This window comes from Triturus cristatus, chromosome 9, assembly GCF_964204655.1.
Source record: "Triturus cristatus chromosome 9, aTriCri1.1, whole genome shotgun sequence".
Lineage (NCBI taxonomy): Eukaryota > Metazoa > Chordata > Amphibia > Caudata > Salamandridae > Triturus > Triturus cristatus.
The window spans coordinates 300,816,580-300,838,717 of NC_140592.1; the positions used below are offsets into that span (position 1 = coordinate 300,816,580).

The window sequence follows — 22,138 nt, forward strand, 5'->3', positions numbered from 1 at the left end:
CAGGGAGGCCGTTTCGACTTGACGAGGATCGAGCACAGGAAAGTGATTAATTGAGAAAATCCACTGTCTATGACCTGTCTTATATAAATTTCTTATCTAACGACTAGAGCTGAAGAAATGAAAAGAATTTACACGCCTTTGAACTCCGGGTTGCCCTAGAGTCACTATCCCCGAAATTGTTAAAGTGGGCCTCTCTTGAAAATACGAGTATATCCACGGTGGCTCTTACGGACATAAACATAATTTTTAAATTCAATTGAAAACAAGGCTTATTCGACAATAGATACCTCTATCGTGAAGGGTTATTCCATTTGGACAGTCTATTAAAACGTCCACCCCTTCCATTTCAAGAAAATTGAGATTTGATCAAACTGTTTTTAGTCCTGAAGAAGGTGAAATCACCGAAACGCCGCGTCGACTTTTTTTGTGATATGTATTCACAAGGATTTGTTTTTTTTGTGATAAATTGAATTTTATTAAAAGATTGTAACCCACTCTGGGAGGGAAGGATATTTTTAATGTTCATTAACAATAAATATTTGTGATTTTACTGACAAGTATTTCATATCATATTCAGTGCATATACAAGCTACTGTATGTAGACTCCTTGTTAAAATCTCGTTTACGAAATAACTAACAATCTGTGTATATCAGACATTTGCACAATAGGATAATTCAGTAGGCCTTTCCTAATAGGGACACTTTTTTTTCGTTGTAGATATGTACAAAGACAGGAGGGGGAGGAGACACTGCGACTGTCACGCCTCTCTCAGACCATTTGGCGTTGGGCAATCTATCAATTCATCTTCTGGCAGAACACCTCCCAGGAGTCAACAATTAAATTTCCGACCTCCGCAGGATGCGGCAACAAATACACGAGTGGGTACTTCACCCCCAAGTTTTCCTTCCATACTTTCAACAATGGGGATTTCCACAAATAGATCTGTGTGCCACAGTAAACAACTCAAAATGCCCAAACTTCGCCTCCAGGTTCCCACACCCTCTATGCAAAGGCAATACCCTATGGATAAATTGGTCAAGGATATTTGCCTACTCTTTTCCGCCTCTCCTTCTCCTTCCATTTCTGGTTTGGAGGCTCAAGAAAACATCCCTCAAACTGATTTTAGTGGCTCCCGCATGGGCCGTCAACCGTGCTTCACCACACTCCTGGAACGATCAGTGGTTCCACATTAAAAGCTGCACCTCCATTTCACAGTTCTCATTTAGAACCATGGAGAAATCGGACACCCAAACCCCAAAGAGCTCAATCTAGCAATTTGTCTCCTGAAGTCAGTTTGGATACTTTTAATTATTTCCACCTGATTGTATGACTATTCTTAAGGAAGCAAGAAAGCCTACCACCAGAGCATGTTATGCAGCAAAATAGAAAAGATATGTTGTATACAATAATGATCCGGTAGATGCCTCTATTCAAAATATTGTTTGTTTCCTTTTGCATCTAGCCTACACATCCATTCGATTGCATCGTGTGGCAGTAGCCGCATATTTGCAAAACAGACAACATTCATCTTTGTTCAACGGTCCAGCAATTAAAGCCTTTATGGAGAGCCTTAAAAGAGTAATACCATCCAGGGTACCTCCTACACCAGTTTGGAATCTGAACACTATGCTTACAAGATTCACGGGTCCACCTTTTGAGCCATTACACAATTGTCCATTACAGTTTCTCTCATGGAAGGTTGCCTTCTTCATTGCTAACACTTCATTAAGGAGAGTTGGTGAGCTGCAAGCATTAACTTTTCAGCTTCATAAAGATTGAGTAGTTCTTCGCACCAACCCAAAGTTCCTTCCAAAAGTGAGTTCTGCTTTTCATATTAACCAATCAGTTGAGTTACTTGTGTTCCTCCCTCAACCTGATTCTGCAGCAGAAAGAGCTCTTCACACAATTGATGTCAGAAGAGCGTTCTATACTGAAAGGGCAAAGGTTTTTCGGAATACAAAACAACTGTGTTGCATGTGCTACACCTCACAAAGGCAATCCTATCTCTAAATCTGATATTTCAAGATGGATTGTAAAATGCATTATAACCTGCTATGCTAAAGCTAAAAGGACTTTATACTTCCTAGAGCTCATTCCACTTTTAAAATAGGAGCATCTATGACCTTTTTAGGCGACGGTCCTATAACTGACCTTTGTAAAGCCGCAACATGGTCCACACCACACATTTACCAAGCACTATTGTGTAGATGTGCTAGCACGCCAACAAGCCAGTGTAGGACAAGCAATGCTAAAGACACTTTTTGAAACAATGGCAACGGCAACACTTACCAGTTAGCCACCGCTTTGGGAGAATCCTGCTATATAGTCTGTGCAAAGCATGTGTATCTACAGCACATATGCCTCGTACGGATTATGTTACTTAACCAGTAAGCATCTGTTCTTGGCATGTAGAGCTGTAGATTAACAGGCGACCCCCCCCCCCCCCTCCCCCCCCCTTCCACAGGCACCAGTAGTTGTTCCAGTTCTCATTATTTACATTACATACGCATGGCCATCTCTATACTACTCAGTTTTCCCTGCAATGCAGTTGATGCCCATGCGCACTATCAACGAAAGGAGTCACCACCTTACCTCGTGACTGGGAAAGACTTCTTCGAAGGAAAACAACTTGCAAACATCCGGACCCAACACTAGATGGCAGGAGTATGCAAAGCATAAGATAAGAGCTACCTCTCAGTCATTGACTTAATTTTTTCGATGGTTTGTTGAGTTTTTGAGGATTTGTGTGGTATTGTTAGAAATGTCATCTAGGAAGACAGGATTCAAAACCTGCAGAGCCTCATTGGCCGATGTTGGTGACTGTGGTGTTTGGAGTGCAACCATGAGTCAAAGTCGAGACCGATTGCCGTGCCATGAATCCTAAAACTTTGAGGGAGCGGTCCCTAAAAAATTCTTTTTTAACAGACGAGCCAGGTATGTTTTTAACCTCGCCCTCCCATTCACTCCTGACCCTTCCACTCACACTCCTACACGACACATAGTCGTCTCACAACAACAGTGCTCCCGCGTATTCGTAGGTCGTAGCACGCCCCGTCCTGTAGAGGGGCGGGAAGACCCCTATGATGAAGCATGACACCAAGGGCCCTTTTGGTGTGTGAGGGGTATTTAAAAACAGTGCGTTTTTCCTACCATTGTACGAAGCATACCCAACCTGGGAGGACACGGCCTTTGAAAACTGTTTGAGGGTGGATCTTTGTGGTATAAAGACTATAGACTAAAGGAGGACGTATTCCTCTCCACTACTTGTGATAAATAGTACCTCTCTGCTCTCCATTAGTTCTTTTGACTGATCGGATCATCTGTCTCTCCGCAGAAGTCATGACTCTATTGGCCAAGGGAGCGATAGAGTTCCTGTGCGAAAAGTTGTCTGTGGTTGCTATTCACACTACTTTCTGGTTCCCAAAAGGGATAAAGGCCTTTGTCCTATTCTGGATCTACGGGTCCTCAATCTTACTCAAAAAGGACAAGTTCAAAATGCTCACGTTGGCTCAGGTCTAGCCTGGAGACTAGATGTAAGTGCTGTACTTGCATAATGCCTAGTTCCACATTCCTATCCTGCCTCCCCACTGGTGCGATCTGTGGTTTACTGTAGGACACTAACATTTTCAGTTCATTGTGCTTCACTTTAGCCTTACCAGTGCCCCTCTGGTGTTCACCAAGGAAATGTGTGTGGTTGCAGCTCATCTGCAGATATCAGGGGTGCCAGTCTTCCTCCTTCTTGACAAGTGGTGGTTGAAGACTGACTTGCTCCAGGCTGTTGTCTCCCACCTCCAGACTACGGCAAACCTCCTGCACTCGCTGGTGTTCACTATAAACATGCCGAAGTCGCATCTGATTCCCTCTCAGACTCTCCCTTTCATAGGAGCAGTTCTGGATGCAGTGCAATTTTGGACTTATCGTATTGAGCGGTGAGTCCAAGATACTCTGGCTTTAATACCAATGTTTCAGCCTCGATCTTGGGTTTCGGTGTGACTGAGTGAGGTTGGTGTGCGTCATGGCCTACTGCATCCTGCTTGTGACACATGCCCGCTGGCATATGCAGGCTCTGCAGTGGAACTTTAAGTTCCAGTGGGCGCAGCATCAGCAGAGTGTAGGTCAGAGGACTCTGGTTTCCAGCAAAATCTGGACTGCACATAAACATGCTGGCATTGAAAGCCTTTATACCCTCCAAGGTAAGGCTAGTGCAGGTGTTAATGGACAACACTACCACCATGTGGTACTGCAACAGAGGGTGAGGTGGGGTAGTGGACACTTTGTGAAGAGACCCTGCGCCTCTGTATATTGCTGGAATGGTAATGCATATCCCTGGTGGTTCAGCACCTGGTGGGCTCTCTGAATGCCAGGGCAGGCTAACTCAGTCTCAGATGCCTAGCGGATCACGAATGGCGTCTCCACCCAGAGGTGGCTCAAGGTCTCTTTTACCAGTGAGTAAAGCCTTGGTTAGATTTGTTCACCTCTGTTGAAGGTGCAGTGCCAGCAGTTATTACGCACTGGAGTTTCCAACACTGCTCTCGCTCAGACTCTTTTAGTCTCAAGTGGAGCTCAGGCCTCCTGTACGCCTTTTCGCCTATACCTTTCCTGCCTAGAGTTCTCAAGATCAGGTACAACCTATCTGTTTGCTCTTTCTGACTTTTTGCTGCTGCCTGACCAACCCTCATTGTTTAAGTCCCCTATTGTACATAGATTTCTAAAGGGTCTTACCCATCTCTTCCCTCCTTCACAGTTGATTATGCCTCAGTGGGCCTTTAATCTGGTCTTGACCTTTTCAATGTGTGCTCCTTTCGAGCCTCTCCATAATTGTCACCTCATGCTTCTCACTCTGAAAACAGCCTTCCTTGTGGCAATTACATCTGCCTGTAATGTGAGTAAGCTTTAAGCCTTATTATATAAGCTGCCTTACTGATCAATCTTTCCTGACAAACTGGTGCTTTGCATAAGGCGGCTTCCTTTCTATTGAAGTTGTCACCCCATTTTATGCAGGCTAATCTATCTCCCTGCCTACTTTTTACATTTCTCCACAGCTCTCTAAAGAAGGAGCGACTCCGTCTGGACCCAAAAAGAGTGTTGTGGTTCTACTGTGACCGCATTAGAGTTCTGGGTGGACGACCAAATCTTCTTGGGGTATTTCGGTGCAAAGAAAGTTCGGGCTGTGTAGAAGTGAACTATCTCAAGATGGGTCATCCTATTGCTTCAAAATCTGCTATGCACGGTCAAAGAAGTAACCTACTGAAGGCTTGCAAGCTCTTTCCACCATAGCTAATTGTGCGACCTCTGCGTTCGCACGCAAAGTTCCTTTTATGGAGATTTGCATGGGTTTTCCTGCCCACGTTCCCCAAACATTACTGTCTGCACAGTCGGGTCTGTAGAGATGGGCACTTTGTCCGTTCTGTCCTGCAGGACTTTCTAGTGTGAAATAGGTCTGCAGACCCACCTCCAGAGAAGGTAATGCTCGGGCATCTATTCAAAGGTAAGGCATCGTCGACTAGAAGTGTCTATCAGAAGAAAAAGTTGCTTACCTTTGGTAACACATTATCTGTAGATACTATAGCTACAAATTCCTCAACGACCCATCCATCCTCCCTGCTGTGACTAGATTTCTAGGGACAGTGTTGATCCCCTTAAGGGCCCTAGTTTTACACACCAGTGGTCAGTGTCGTTCATGGCTCCGCGGTTCTGGAATTGAAAGTTGTGAAAAGAAACTGAGTGGCACTTATAAAGGTACCGCAATGACCCTTCCGGCACCAACTAAGGACACGGATCCGATCCATGCCACCCACTGGCATGCAGGGGTTCTGCTCAAAGAAATCTTCCTTATCCAGTCTGATGCCTGGGAAATTCAAAGATAAGGAATCTGCAGCTAAATATAGTCTCTGCCAGATTTGGAGTTACGGAAGGTAACTTGATCATTAAACTATGATGAGGGGTAGTTAGTCAAGGAGTGGCCCTGCGTGTTCAAAATATTGTGACAAAAATCAGCAGAAGTGGTAGTAGTAAAACTGACTTCTAGTGCAATTCCTGATGCTGTTTACACCCTTCTCCTAACTGGTCTAGATTAGGCATGTGAGGGGAAAACACCCTTTGCTTTGGGTAAATTTGGCAATTGTGCCTTTTCTGAAGGCGAGTGAAGTTGTCTGACTTTAAGAAGGTACTCTACTGATACTGCACTCCCCTCCTCTCTACTCCTAACTCTGCTCTACGATACTCTACTCCTAGCTCCGCTCTGATTCTCTACGTCCCTCTGCTCTACTCCCCTTCGCTCTACTCTCTTCCGCTCTGATACTATATGTCCCTCCGCTCTACGACACTACTCTATCCCACTCCACTTTACTGCACTCTGCACAGCCACTCCGCAGTCTGCCCTGCCCCTCCGCAACAATAACTTGAGACCTGCTGAGCAGGAGCCACGCTGGTGTACAACATGGCTAAAACCCATTGGCAAAGCCAGTAGCTCTTGCATAAACGAGACCTATTGGCTTTGCCAATGCTTGTTTAACCGTAGAAACCTCACCTTTCGTTTGCGACTTAGCGCATCTTAATCTAAAGGCATCATGGTCGATGAGGCGTGTCTGACTCATAAGCTATTGTATCTGAGACATTTTCTCCCTAAATAACAGCGATTTAGCTGCAAACCTGTTTTTGTGAAACGATTGTCAGAGTAGAAGTGAGAGATTGATCCTTCCTTTTGCTTTACAATAGTAGACATTCTTGACTCTATTAACAGCTTTCCTTCTTTCAGTAGGTGTGTTAAAATTGTGGAAATATGTATAGCTGGCACTAGTGCTTCATTGCATGCATTTAACAAATATTACGGTGTACAAATGATGCCAGGTTTGGGATTTTCAGTTATAGTTTTTTGTCTTCCATTTATACCCTATTCTGCGAAGGCAGTGGAAAGGGCAAATTAAATCACTGTTCTATCTAAGCTCTGTTGTTTGTACTTATTGGCACTACGCCTTGCTCTTTTCATTTGCTTTATATTTTCACCTGCTAGCTCGGTAATGTTTAAGCAATGAGCTCTAGAACCTTAGGCATTGTAATTTAATTAATTTTGTAAATATGATCCCCTTTTCTCAGCGAGTATTGATGCAAGGCAATGGCAGTTAACATTTTGCCAGGTGGTCTTAATATTTTTACGGTTGAAACCGAATCACTGTGGAAGGAAAAACAGTTTTTCGAATGTACTAATAACTTTTAGGAGTCCGTTTTTAGACTCCTAACATGTCTTTGTGATTCCAAACCGACTCACTGTTTTTAAGTGGTGAGTTGCAGGTGTTGCTTCCAAATAACTATTTGGAATAAAATGTACACATGTTTTGAGACCAACATCTGGTGGCAAAACATTGAAAAGTTGTTGGTTCCTAAATTGGGGTGGTAAGGTGTTCACAGAAGGAAGGGGGTCCACTTGGGACTCCTTCCCCTTTCTGAATGTTAAAAAGAAAAAAAGAAAAAAGTTTGTTGGGTAGTAGGCGGTTGTCTAGCGGACAACCGCCAACTCCAAGCTTTATTTCATTACTTTTAAATGCAGCGTCGTGGACATAGCAGGGCACCATGTCCCAGTTTGCGATTTACCGCATCAGTATATATGAGGTGTGTTGGATTGCGACCCAATCTGAATTTTACAAATTTTACAAACTGATACCTTAATGCACAGGTAGGTTTGTAAAATCCTTTACTGGACGCAAATTGAAACAAGATTTTTTTCATCCAATTTTCCACAGTGTTTAGGAATAACATTTTGCTGAGAAGTAGTGGTCTCCAATTTTCTGACAATGGGGGTCTCGACATCGAAAGCTTCAATCAGGAAGGCGAAAGGCAAAAGCAGTGATTTGCTACTGAATGTCTTGTCTATTTTTTTGGGGCACATTGTGTGCTCCACGCAAATCTGGGGCCACTGATAGTTTTGTATTATCACGTGTACATGTTACATGCATTAACACTAAAATGTTTGGTATAGTTTTGCCATAGCCCCCTGAGATTACTGATCATTGTGGAGTAGCATTGTGCCTACTAAAAGCTGAGCAATCTAGTGATAATCTAATGCTGTGCTTATGTTCATTGTTCCTAAAACACTTGTGTCTCCTGTCAGATGTTCCCTCATGGCTGAAGAGCCTGCGTTTGCACAAGTATGCCTCTCTCTTCTCCCAGATGACATATGAAGAGATGATGACTCTTACGGAGAAGCACCTGGAGTCTCAGGTGAGCCAGGATTCACTTGGAAGACACAGCATTAACCAACATGCAAGTTACAAATTCATTTATTTCTTTTTGTCAGATACTATATGCAGTAAAAAAGTGTTTGGTCTGCCATTGCCTCCTCCATCTTTTAGACGTCCTCTTGCTGTGCTTGGGTGCACCAGACCTCAAGAGTCGTAGGTTGTGCTTTGCTTGAAAGATGCTTGTGGGATATCAGACATTATGGAGGGAGATGCACTTTTCATGCATTTTTAAAGTTATGTTTAAACTGATATTTGCTTTTCAAATTCAATTTGCACACAGTTTGTAAAGTTTTTCTCTTGCTTGCCATAAAATGAATGACTTGTCATGTTAAAGTTTGATTATATTGTTGTAGCCTCTGTCTGTGATTTTCACAAATGCAGGTGTTCTTAAAAAATGTGTAAAAGTTTGCAAGGTCAGTGATGTGAATTAGTTTTAATACTTTGTTCACCACCTGACCTTGCAGTGATGACGTTTGGCAAAACTAAGATCGGTGTTAGTGGCAAGAAGTTGGTCTGCACGGAAGATGTGCCTGTGATTTAGAAACTTGTGAAAAAACACACAAGCTCTGTATGCATACGAAATTTGATGTCTAGTCCTGTGGTGTTTTTTGCTGTGGTACATCTCAGATCTCACTATGGGGATTGAAATTGAGAAATCGGGCTGTGGGACACAGCGATATGTTGGTTCCCATGATCAGTCTGCATAAAACATTAAAGGATTGAATACAATTTAATTAAGTTTTTTGTGAAGTTGTGTACAACTTTAATTGGTGCCAGTGTTTTTAGCTACATAAAATGTACTTTTCCCGTGACCGATACAATAACTAAGTGTTGTGGCCTTTGTGCACAGTTAGTCCAGGTTCCTTGCCCAATATTCTCATTGGGCACAACTTCCGGCCACGCCCACCATGCTCTAGAAACAGTGTGCCCTTTGCCCACAGACTGTGCTCGCTTCAGTCTTAAGGCATTTACGCTAATGGAACAATTAAAGTTGTGTGGCCTTTGTAAGGAGTTCCAAACCCACTGAGGAGCCAGTGTAGAACCTGGGATCAGGTCACAGGACAGTGGGTTATGGGACAGTTGCTCCAGTGGCCCCAGAGGAAGCGCCAGAAAACAAAACAAAAAGACTAATCAGAGCATGCAAATAATGCCAGGAGGGGCTCCATGTAGTCCGTGTCATAAGACTTTAAGACATGAGGTTCCTAACAGACGCATTCCAAATATATAGATCCTGGATAGATTGTGCAATGAAATCGGAGGTGTCAGTGAGCCAGGTCTATCGGACATCTGATAGACTCCTGAAACATTAGAATCTGAGGAAAGCAGGTGTGATTTGCCAACAGTCCCTGCAAGGAGGCCACAGTGGACACCACTCGTTCCTTCTCTAAGATATGAGCGAGCGTGGAAGTTCCGCACCTCAGCTTCTGGTGACGCAGTCTCTGTACAGTAGCTGAGATTTGGTCCACTCAGGAAGGGAGACCATGCGCGACTAAGCCCTTTCTTGTTGAAGGTTTCGACCCAGCGCTATCCCTCCTTGGGCTGTGTGAAAAAGTATGTGGGTTGGCCATCAGTAATCTGCTGCTTAGCAGGAAATAATTGGGCATATTTGAGTCCAGTGTCTTGCAATTTCTTCTTGACCTTGAACAATTATCTCTGGCGGTGGAACGCCAGGGTTTGGTTCGGGAAGAACATCACTTCTGCATTGTTCCTGGAGGTGCCGTTCTCGTGTGCCGCAGTCAGATTGGAGTAGTTCAGTAGTCTCGCAACGTGGGGTCCGGGTGGGGCACCCAGAGGTGGGCTTCTAACGGTGGCCCTATGTGTTTGTTCTATCGCAAAATTTGGGGAGAGGGCATGGGTGGTGATATATTCCTTCACACAGCTTTCCAAGAAGGCAACAGGATCATTCCACTCCGCGTCTTCTGGCAAGCCTTCAATATGAATGTTACAGCAGGAGCGTTCCTCTGCATCGTCAATCTTACTTTCTGCTCTGCGCAATCGTTCCAGGATAGATTGGGTCTGTTTGCAGTGTTGTGGGTAGATAACTCTCTGCAATTCTTGGTTGATTTCCCCCCCACCGAGAATCGTCAGGTCATAAGCGAAGGAGTCAAATTTGCCTTGAAGGCCTCCCTGGACTCTATGATGACTTACAGAATCCTGTTAAGTTTATTTGGGGCAGGATGGGAGAATCTCTCAGGAGAGTGTGGTTACAGACCGGCAGGGGGTCTGAAGTAGATGCCATCTAATCTCAACTTGAGACTTGCGGTGACGGAGGGCATATTGTCTGGGACAGGGGATTGGGAGATGTGTCTCTGCGGCAGTCATGGTCCTTTTTGCCTAACCACGTGAAGCGTGTGTAGTGCGCAGAACAGCATGCCGAGCATCAAAATGGAGTTAGTTTAGCTCCAGTATCTAGAAGACTTGCCTCGCGCATGCGCTGCACTTCGCAGTCTTTCAGCTTCAGATCATGTTTTGATCCACTGGCATCCTCAGCCATTCTACAGAAGGCAGGCCCCTGGCAGGTTGAGGGGAGGAAAGGCAGGGAGACAGATCAGTGGCATCAGGCTCAACAGGCAGGTACATGTCTCACCCAGGAAATAATTACCTTCAAAAGGTTGCAGGTGGATTGAGCAGGGTGTGAATTGCAGCAGTGATACCTGTGAACAGATTAGGTTCAGTGTTAATGACTGCTCCTCGGTTACCTATGAATCAGGACAAATGAGTGGAAAAGGTTAATATGGGACAAAGCAGTCATCCGGTGTAAAATCGCCTGTAGAACTGCTCTCCTCCACTGTGAGGCTGGAAGACACGGGCTGGGCACTCACGCTGGCACAAACCCAGGATGCAGTAAGGTTGGCAGTGAATATGAAGGGTTAAAACTTCAGTTTTGTCCTTATTTAAGGAATAGTTGGAAAAAAAACACTATTAATATTTACAATGGAAGGTATGGCATTGTCAGAAGCTTCTGTAAAGATCATTATATTGTCTGTGTACACTGCAGTTTTGAAAACCATATTCCCTAAGTGTAGGCCTGTAATTTCGTTGCTTTGTTTAACATTAACAGTGGATTTGTGGCTGGGAGAAACAAGAGGGGAGTGTGGGCAGCCTTGGTGGGCGCCTTATGTTAAAACTGAAGGTGTTTATGTGACGCCTTTGATTGTGATTCTCGATGTAGGATTAGCATAAAGGGACATGGTCATTTTGATGTAAAGGTTGCCTAGATTGTATCTATATTAGGCAGTCTCCAGGTAAGGCTACAAGACCTTGTCAAAAGTCTTCTTAGAAGCCAGCGCTATAGCTGCTGTTGCAGTGAGGTAGGGATGCTTTTTCAATTATATGACAGAACGTAGGAATGTTATCGCTAGCTAATCTACCCTTCACAAACCTATTTGAGAAACCTGGATTAACATAATGGAAAAGAGTGCTAGACGTATAGCTAGTATTTTAGGATAGATTTTGGTATCCGTGTTTATCACAAGAACGGTTTGAAGTTCTTAGGGAATGACTGCAATTGTGGCCTCGGCTGCAGTGCCAGCTACTGTCCCAGATGAGGCAAAGTGATTGAGAAGGAAAAATGACATGCCTGTAGGAATAGTTTTGCATCGTAGGTATCTTGATTGAAGTCCTAAACCTTAAATTATTCTGTTCTGCCTGCATTGCCCTGGAACACCTTCAACACCTAGAGAATCCAGGAAAAGGATCTGTATAGTGTCAATCAGTCATTTTCCATTCATTTATATTGTAGACTGTCAGTTATATTTTCCTGGAGCATGTTGATAGGAACTGCTGGAGACATGGTTTGCAACACTTACAACACTTTGTCATAGGAAAAGAGATCTGTGCCTGGAGATATAAGAATGCAAAGTAAAAGGCAGGCTGATAGGCTAACACTAGACCGCACAAAATGTGACCTGTACCTTTAAGAATCCTAGCGTGACCCTTTCCCACAGTGCACTGCAGTGGCAGTTAATGTGAGACGGTTATGTTTTACGGGAAGTACAGGATAACAAGACAGCCGGGGAGGGCGTTTGACTTCAATGAAGATTCCTACAATGCAGAACTATACCTACAGGTATGTAACTTTTCCTTCTGCATCGTAGGATCTTCATTGATGGTCAAAAACCTTGAATAGAATAGCAAGTTAATCAAACTCCATATAGTAGCTGTCGGGTAAATATGTCTCTCTGTCTCTCTCCATGTCCTGCGACAGTGAAGCTCGTATTAGGGAGGCTGTCATGGCAATCAGTAAAGTAGAGCAGAAGGACAATAAAAGCTCATTTGAAGAGGTTTCTTAAAGTCTCTTGTCCAAACTTGGAGTTGGCTTGAGTATCCGGTTCTAAACAGTAATGTTTTGTGAATGAGTGCAAAGAGCTCCAAGTTGCTGCCCTGCAAATGTCCTGAATAGGGACTTGCCTCATCCAAGCTGTGGTAGCAGCTTTTCCTCTTGAGTGAAGTCTAGGTTTGCCTGATCAAGACCTTGCTATCAATCTTATAACATAGTGTAATGCATGAAGCTATCCACCTAGATTGATTAAAGGTCACTAAACCTTGTCTCATAGCCCCATAATTTATGTACAGATGGGAAAATGTTCTAAAAGATTTTGATCTATCTAAGTAGAAACAAAGGACTCTTCTAAGACAAGGAGAATGTAATCCTCTTTATGCTGCAGAAATAAGATTTGGAAAAAGGTAGGTAGAGTGACAGGTTGATTGAGGTGGAACTCCGAAACTACCTTAGGCAAGAATTATGGATGTGTACGTAAAAGAACCCTATTGTGGAAAACGGTAAAGGGTTCCACGGAAGATAGAGCCTACAATTTACTGACCCTACGAGCTGAGGTAGTTGCAATCAAAAAGGCTCTTTTACATGATTACTGTTGTAGCGATGCTTCATGGATGGGTTCGAAGGACGGACCCATTAATTTAGACAGCACTATAATCAATTCCCAAGAAGAAGACTTTCTGTGTGAAGAAAAAACCTCTAGAAAGTCTTTAACAACTAGAATCTTGTAAAACAACTCTTGCATCAGAGATTTACGATATGCAGTGATAGCCGCCAGGTTAACTTTTATATATGAGGACAGTGGCAGGCCTTACTTAGCTAGATGTAGTTAATAAGGTAGATGGATATCTTCCTGTACTATGATGGGATCATAGTTCTTCGCACGGCACCATATACAGAAGCTTTTCCACTTAAAAGCGTAGCAAGCCCTTGTAGAAAGACGCATCTTTCAAAATGCTCATGCGATCTTCTGGAAGATTTAGGTGTCCATACTGGGTGATCTCAAGAACCATGCTGCCAAATTCAATAATTGGATCATGGGGTGAAGAATTCTGCCTTGATTTTTGGAGAGAAGGTCTGGTCTAAGCAGGAGACGCTTGTGGTGGGTATGGACAAGTGGAGAAGATCCGCATACCACCATTGTCTTTGTCAGTCCAGAGCTTTGAGGATCATTGTGATGTGTGATCTCAGTAGTTTTTAGATCACACGTGGAATCGGTGGAAAGGCGTACATGAATGGAATCAACCAGTCTATCAAGAGCTTTGCCCAGGGACCTCAGTTCGAGAGCCCTGGACACAGTCTCTGCATTTTGAGTTTTGGATGGTTGCAAACGGATCTAACTGAGTACCCCATTGTTGAGAGATGGATTCCACAACTTAGTTGTTGAGGACCCACTCTTGGTTTTCTTTGTGGAAACTGCTGAGGAAATCTGCTTCCACTTTTAGAACTCCTGGGATGAGAAATGCTGCAATGGAGAGCCCCCTCTCTAGGATCAATGCCACAGTGTTTGAGTTTGGCAAGATAGATGTCTGGGCCTTGTTCCACCCTGTTTGTTGATTGTGAGTGCCATCTTTCTTGCATGGTATGCCCCCATTTTTTGCTGAATTGCTGAATGTACTTTGACTGAGTGTGCCCTGGACTCCTGCCAATCAGGTGCCCAGGGCCTATGTTCCTTCCCTAAACACACAAAACCCAAATTGGCAAACCCTGGCCACATTTCAGCCCCTGGTAAATGGTACCCTAGGTACCCAGGGCCCTGTGACCAGGGAAGGCCTCTAAGGGCTCCACTCATTGTACTACCCTTAGAGGCCCTGTACCCTTACACACACACTGCCCTTGCAGGCTGGGTGTCTGGGTGCAAGACAAAACAAAGAGTCGACATGGCACACATCCCTGTGTGCCATGCCCATCACCTACACTGCCATGGCATACATCAGCCACCCCTCTAGCTGGGTGTCCTATGCCAATGGTGTGGCCACAGGAGCAGGAGCCCTGTGCCCCTACAGTACCCAGGCCCATTCCTGGGCACTGTAAGTGCAGTGCTACCATTTAAGAGTACATGGTGCTGGGAGCTTGTCAAACGCGAACTCCACAGCACCATAATGGCAACACTGAAGACTGAAGTTTGGTATCAAACTTCTCAGCACACTAAACCCACACTGATGCCAGTGTGGGATTTAATGTACCAAGCACCCCAGAGGGCATCTTAGAGATGCCCCCTAAAACCTAACCTACAATCCATGTCTGTTCTGAGGCTGCCTAGGCTGCCACACAGCAGACATGTTGCTTGACCCCTGGGTAGGAGAGCCCCTGCTCTCCTGGGCCTGCAACAATGCACATCCTGGGTGAGGTGCTAAATCTCCTCCCCCAGGATGGGCAGGGAGAAGCTTTAAAGGCATGCCGCCTCTGTGAGCTTCCCCAGGCCACAGCAACCCCCCACTCTGGCGGGAAGCTTGGCCGGAAACCCCAAATAAGGACAGGGAATGTGCCAGTCTGCCAACCCCACCCCTCAAGTGGGGGAGGTGAGGTGAAGCACATCTCCGGGCTCTCGCCATCTTGAAGATGGGGATCCCTACCCTATCAGGACTAGGCTACTGCCCCCCTCCCACAGGAGAGAGGCAGGATAGGGGGTGTACCCACCCCAGGACAGGGACCCATTGGTCCCTGCCCTTCACCTACCTGTAACGCCCCTAAATCTAGTATTTAGGGGCACCCTGAACCTTCCTTCCCCAGATTCCAGATTCCAAAATCCGAAGAGCTAGAAGAAAAAAGACCTGTCCTGCAGCTGCTAAGAAGAGGAAGACACAAACTGCTTTAGCCCCAGCCCTACCGGCCTGTCGACCCTCGAACCTGCTCCTGCTCCAACCCGGCATCTCTTGTGGCCAGCAACCTCACAAACCCCGGAGGACCTGGCTACCTTTTGACTCTAAAACCCTGGGACTCCCATGAGTAGAGGCTCTACTCAAAATCTACTTCCAATCCCTGGCAGCAGCCCGGAACCGCGAACCCAGCACACTCTGCACCAGCCATGCCTGGCCTGTGCCGTAGTGAACAAAGACCACTAGGACGACCCCACGGCGACTGTGACCCAGAGTCCGGCACCCAAGGACCTCCCTCGACACTTCTGAAGAAGCCTGCAGCCTCAGAACAAGGTGCTCCCCAACCGCGATCAACAGAGGGTAAGATTTCCCGACACCAAAAGGCACCCCTACACCCCACGGCCCCCTGTGCCCAATCCCGGGGTACCTACCTATCCTCCAACTACCCAACTTACCTCTCGAAGGGGTGGTGGCACCTGAAGAATCCTCGTCCCCAAGCTTGCAGTCTTTTTCTAAACGGTAGATTTCCCATTGAAATCAATTGAGCGCCCGAAGGCTCAAAAGCACCCTGCACCCAGCCGCCCGAGTGGCCCTGGCAGTGCAACCTCTACACCTATCTACTTCCCCACTTGCCCCGAGTAAGTGACCAGGAGCCCATCTCCCACTGCCGCTAGGCCTGCTAGTCAGCAGCCACCATCCAAGTCCCCCCTATCCCTCATAGGATAACATTGGGCCTAACTCTCTCTGCACCCGGCTGCCCTAGTGCCGCTGGGAGTGAACCAACTGTACCTACCTGACCCTGGGGGACCCCCGAGTCTATGCCCAGAACCTCAACTCTGCCAGTCGAGTACTTACCTTTAAACCGATAACTCAATTTTCTTCATAGGGTACCATTGACTGGCTTTTTCCTGAAATTTCTTCTACGTGTGGACATTTCAAAACTAAAAATATTCACCAAAAATCAGCCGAGTAACAAACGAAAATACTCACCTGCTCTTAGGTGAGTTCTCAGTGCTAGATCTTGGTACCCAGTACTGACTCTGAAAACGACTTACTACTGTACTTACCAGTAACCCAATTTTCTTCCATAGGAAATCATTGACTGTTTTTCTGTGAAATTTCTTCTAAGTGTCAATTTCTGCAATGTTTATATATTCTTTAAAAATTGTATAATATCTGAAAACGTAATTACTTACCCGTTTTGGATAAAGGTCCCAGTACTGAGTCTAAGCACCCAGTACTGGATTACAAAAGTAACAAGACCATACTATACCTGTAACTTGAATTGTCGGCCATAGGGAATCATTGACTGTTTTCTATGAAATATTTTCTAAGTATCAACTTTTAAAATGGCAAATATTGTCTAAAAATCATCACAGTAATTAAGTCGACTTTTATCACTTGATTCCAAGTACTGACCCAGGACTGAATCTAGGATCTAGCCCTGGAATTCCAAAAGTAATCCTAAAAGTAATCTGTGGCAAATAACATGAAACTTCCATTGAACTCAATGCATTATTGTGTTTAAAATAGTGTTGCCTATTGCAACCACTTGTAACTGTTTACAAAAGTCAATTGCATATTGCAAAAGTATTTATATGAAGCATCTCATTCTGAGAAAGTATATTTTAAATCCAGTTGTTGGTTCTAAAATAAAACAAGCATATATTTTTGTATATATAAACCATTGGCCTAGAGTTCAGTTATTGAGTGTGTGAGACCATTTGCTGACTGTGTACAACAATTGCTTTACACTGTCCTCTGATACTGCCTTACTGCTCGACCAAGCTACCACTTTAGAGAGTAAGGTTATATCTAACTTTAGCCTCTGCCAAGCCTCTGGGGACTGTGGACTCTGTACACCCTGTACCTATTTGGGAACAGTATATATAGAGCCACTTTTTCACAGATGAGTCACATCCTACGTTAATAAATGGATGGGTTTAATTCATCCACGTTGCGTTGAATGCGGAGCCAAATTCGAGCAATAGTTGAATTTTGTACACCCTGTACCTATTTGGGAACAGTATATACAGAGCCACTTTCTCACATTGATTTAAAACATTGTGGTGGTGTCTGTTTGAATCATCAGGCCCTTTTAATTATAGAGATGGAAGAAAAGCTTTGACGGCCAGTAGAACCGATTTTATTTCAAGCAGATATACTAATTTCTTTTATTTTTGGCACCACAGACCTTGGATTGTTAGATCGTTTATGTGAGCACTCCATCCTGTTAATGATGCATCTCTGATAATCATCTGAGATGCTGTTTTCTGAAAGGGAACCCCTTCAGCAGATGGTGCGATTTGGCCCACCATGAGAGGGATTGAGGTGCACTGGTTGTCCGGAGAATATGATCTTCTCGAAGGACTGTCCTTTGAGATCAATGATCTGCCAGACATGTTTGTAGAGGTCTCATATACAGGCGTGCAATCAGTTCTATATTGTTGGAGGGCCCCTTTGATCCTAGAAGAGATGCTAGCTTGCGAACCATTGGCCTGGTCCCCTGCAGAATTTGAGAACATTTTGTTTTAATTTAAACTCTCTCTCCTACAAAGGAGGCATGCTTTATTTTTGAGTGTCTAGGGTAGCTCCTAGAAAAGTGAGGTACTGAACCGGAGTTGCGATGGACTTCTGTGCATGGACCTGGAGTTTTGCCAGGAGAGATGTTGTTGCGTAGTCCCCCTTTGCTTTGTGAAAAGAGTCTTCTCTGATGAGCCAGTCATCCAGGTATCGATATACAAAAATACCTTGTTTTCTCAGTTGGGCCACAACCACGGTCATGCTCTTGGAAAAGGTTTGTGGAGCTAATTTCAGACCAGAGGGGAGTACCGTATACTGATAATGGTGTGAACCCACTACAAACCTGAGAAAGTGTCTGTGACGTGGTAGTATGGGAATGTGAAATTACATGTCCTGCAGATCTGCTGCTCAGAGCCAATAATTTTTCCTCAAGTGCAGGAAACTTTGGTGCTTTGAAAGCATTCTGAATATCTCTTTTTATACATTTGTTGGGAAACTGGAGGTCCAGAATTGGCCGAAATTGGTTTAGGTATTTTTTTTTTCTTCTTGACCAGGAAGTATCTCGAATAAACCTGTTTCTTTGATGTTGTTGGGACTACTTCCATGGCATTTTTGTGTAGTACGATGGGTGTTTCCTGTTTGAGGTTACGCAAATGGGCTGTCATGGTTTGTTGTCGAGGGGCTGGTGATGGAGCACTGGTGAAGAAAAGTGCGTAGCCCTTCTGCATAATATTTAGGACCCACTTGTTTGTTGTAATGTTTGTCCACTCTTCCAAATAACTTTACCTCTCCCCTCCACCTGAGTGGGTAACCGGGGGGGGGGGGGGGGGTGTTTGTGATACTCATTGCTTCGATTGAGAACTTTTTCCCTTGGTCTGTGAGGGCTTGTGTGGAGAAGATAATCTTTGTTATCTGTTTTGGAAAGACCTTTGACGTTGTCTGTTGATGTTAGTATTGGTAGGGCCACCTAGAGGTTTGAACCCTATGGTAAAAATGTCTTTTGCCCCTAGCTTTAAACTGCTTGAAAAATGTCTTCTGTTCTTCTAGACCCACTGATTTAAGCTTTTTAGCTTTGTTTTTCATGTGCAGCATTTCCTCTTCAGTGTGTTGTTCGAAGAGAGAGGATCTGGAGAAAGGCAAGTTGGCAATCTTTATTTGGGCATCTGGTTTTTAAGATGAAAGTCTTAACCAAGATGTACGCCTTAGAGAAGTGCCACGGGAAAAAGCAGTGGCCAAAAGTTCAACTGAGCAGACTGTGGCGCTGATGGACTGATTTTGGGATGATTTGTGATCTGGTAGATCAGATATGAAAGGTTTCATTCCTTCCCAAATCTGCCAATGATAGCTGCCCAATAATGCTTCTGAATTAGCATTGCGTAAATGTGTAGATACTGTACCACAATTTTCTTTCTAATAGAATCCATCCTTATGCTTTCTTAGTCAGGTCGGGCTGTGGTCTCTAGAGCAGAAGCATGTTTTCTGCGCATTGCTTTGACAATTATGGAATCTGGTTTAGGATCACTTTTGAGTAAATCTGGTTCTTGAGACATAAGTTTGTATGTCTTCGGCTGCCTTAGTTGCAGATTTTACTGTAGCCGGAGTCAAATTTTTCCTCAACAATTTCTATAAGGCCTGGAAGAAGAGGTAAAAGAGGCCTCGGTGTAGCTCTAGGTTGCAGAGTCTGCGGTATTACAGATACTGATGGCTGAGGAGCATCTACTTGGATGTTGAGTTTAGATGCTCCACTGACTTGAGCGTCTTGAAAGGTGATAATATCAACAGTGAAGATCCAGACGGAGAGCGGGGCGGAGATATTGGCGTATATGAAGAGGATTAATCTTTTGATCCTATTCGTGATGGAGTTGATTTTATAATGAGCGACTGGGAGACCAAGGTCTTGTGGAGTTTTTATAGGTGATGGAGCTTTCCATTTACGAATTGGTGACATTGAGGTCGCTCTTGACTTCTGTTGCACGGGCGAAATATTTAGAAGTCGCAAAGAAACCTGATTATCAGAAGGTGGAATAATGGAACAGATTGGCGAAAGACTGGCATCTTGTTCAGGTGATGAAGGGTACATAAGCTGGAATGACCCAGAACAACTTGAATAGGACTAAGATCTCCTTCTGAATGATATTGAACGTTAAGAGAGGGGTGTTCGACATTGGACACTGTTTTTTAAAACTGGAAATCTTGGAGACATGTCTTTCCCATGCTGAGCATTTCATCATCGAAGTCTGTCCTGACCGGGACGTCGAATGACGAGATCTTGACATAGATCGATTTGGTTTTTTGCTTTGAATGATGAGATGCCAACACCGAAAGTGTGTGACGGCAGTGCTATATGGTTCTTTGGAGTTGAGGAAGGTCTTGTAGCTGATAATGACGTCGAATGGTGACGATAGTGACGCTGAGCCTGCCTTTATAGGTGAGCTGGAAGGTAGTAGACTTCTCGACATCAATGGTTTTAACGTCATCGCATGGCGAGGTCAGTGTCGGTGTTGAACGGAATTTTTCAGATTGAGATCTCAACTTTAGAGTCTTTACCTGTTTTGTGTCGTTTCACAGAAGGATGGAGAGGGAGACCTCTCCAATGTTCTCCTTTATTTTTCTGCTTTCAAACCTTCCATCCATCTAGACAGTCTGATGCCTTCTGTCTAAGTCTTCTTTGTGACATTCTACTGCAAATGTCACAGCCTTTCGGGAGGTGTTGGGGAGATAAATACGCCACACAAACCTTGTGGGCATCTGAGGAAGCTTTCTGCCACAGGAAGCACATTTTGTGAAGAGAGTCTGAGAAGGTGTCCTGATATATGCTGTCCACTAGTTCTAGTTGACACCTTGTATCAGTCCAAACAACCCCTTATGGTGAATTGGTTAAAGACCACCTTTATTGAAAGCTATCCTAGTGGTAGCTATGGAGAGCAGTCTTCAGGCTAAGTCTTGAAGGCATGTATAGCAGCTTGTTTTACCAGTCTATAATCTCTTGATCAAATGAAATGACAACCACACCAGGTATATATTCAAAATATGTATTTAGGATAAAACGCACCCCTCTAGTCTCTTTATGAGACTGGAGTTCGGAGTACTTAATTTACAAGTTAGCAATCAACAGTAATAGCACAAATACACGTTTGGGCCCTAGGGGTGTACCAAACCATATACCAAAAAAGTGGTATAAGAACCACGACTGAACTAGACACAAGGCCTAGAGCCTGTAGAATCGCTGGGACACCAAGCAACAACCCAAGGTAGTGACACAGGGGATCCACGGGGACTATAAGCAGTGTGTGAACACAACCGTGAGTTCCTGTTATCTTATATGGGCAATGTCGCAGTTGGAAATTTAAAGAGTAGGGACACTTAGAATCGAGTCAGAACCAAACCCTTTTGGACTTGAGAAGTTCTAGGGTAGCACCCACGGGAGCACCGGAGTACTCTAGTTACCTCACCCAGGGAAGCCAGGTGAATAGGTGTCTTTTGGTGTCAGGTCGCCTTGTCGATTACAATGGAAGCTGGCGAAGAACTGCTGCTGCCATGAAGAGAAGTGTCTGAAGACATCCAAGCCTGGATCTAGGATGGAAGGAACCAGAAAGCAGAGGGGACAGAGTCTGGGTCACTAGCCAATGCCCACAGATGTCGGGTGCTTCAGGTGAGTTGATGGGTGTCTTGACTTTTCAGCCACGAGGTCCAGGAGGCGCTGATGACGACCAGGAGCTGGATTTGAGCTGTCCCACGAAGTCTGTTGAGTGCTGCGGTGTCGGCGACAAGATTGGACCCAACAAGCCATGGCAACGGCAAGTCACTGGAAATCAGAGAAAGGACTGCGGTGCAGACCAGCATGGTCAGAGGGACTCAACCAGCGAGGGTAAGTCGGGGCACGTTTGGAGCAACCAGGAAAGCCCAAGTAGAAGAGGATTTGCCTTCGTGGGGACCTACTAGCCAACGGGCTAGCGATCATGAAGGAGCTTCGAGCGGTCGCACTTGAAACTGGCCCACGGGTCACTCGTGGAGTGGAGGCCAGCAATCTTCGGTGCAGGAGGTGCTCAAGGCAGGGGTGAATCGGAGCCCAAAGCACAACTTCGAGGAAGTCCCAGAAGATAGTGTTGCTGCAAAAGTTCACGGTGTCCAGGGGTCCCGGTACCACGTCACCCACGATAGCCACGGGCCTCAGTTTTGCTGTGGACTCAGGGTAGCCTCGGGGAAGTCTGGAAATCCACCTCTGGTGATGCAAAGACTTCGGCGTCCGGCGTGAGCTTCAGCGATGCAGACCGGTCAG

General features: G+C 44.9%; 1 protein-coding gene across 1 annotated transcript in view; it reads left to right on the plus strand.

Annotated features, from left to right (window-relative positions):
- Positions 1–22,138, plus strand: part of LOC146797775 (protein Smaug homolog 2-like) — an 898,446-nt gene that overhangs the window by 60,847 nt on the left and 815,461 nt on the right. Inside the window, exon 3 of the mRNA XM_085627650.1 lies at positions 8,109–8,218. Within this exon, the coding sequence (XP_085483776.1) occupies positions 8,109–8,218 (110 nt within the window). The remainder of the gene's footprint in view (positions 1–8,108; positions 8,219–22,138) is intronic.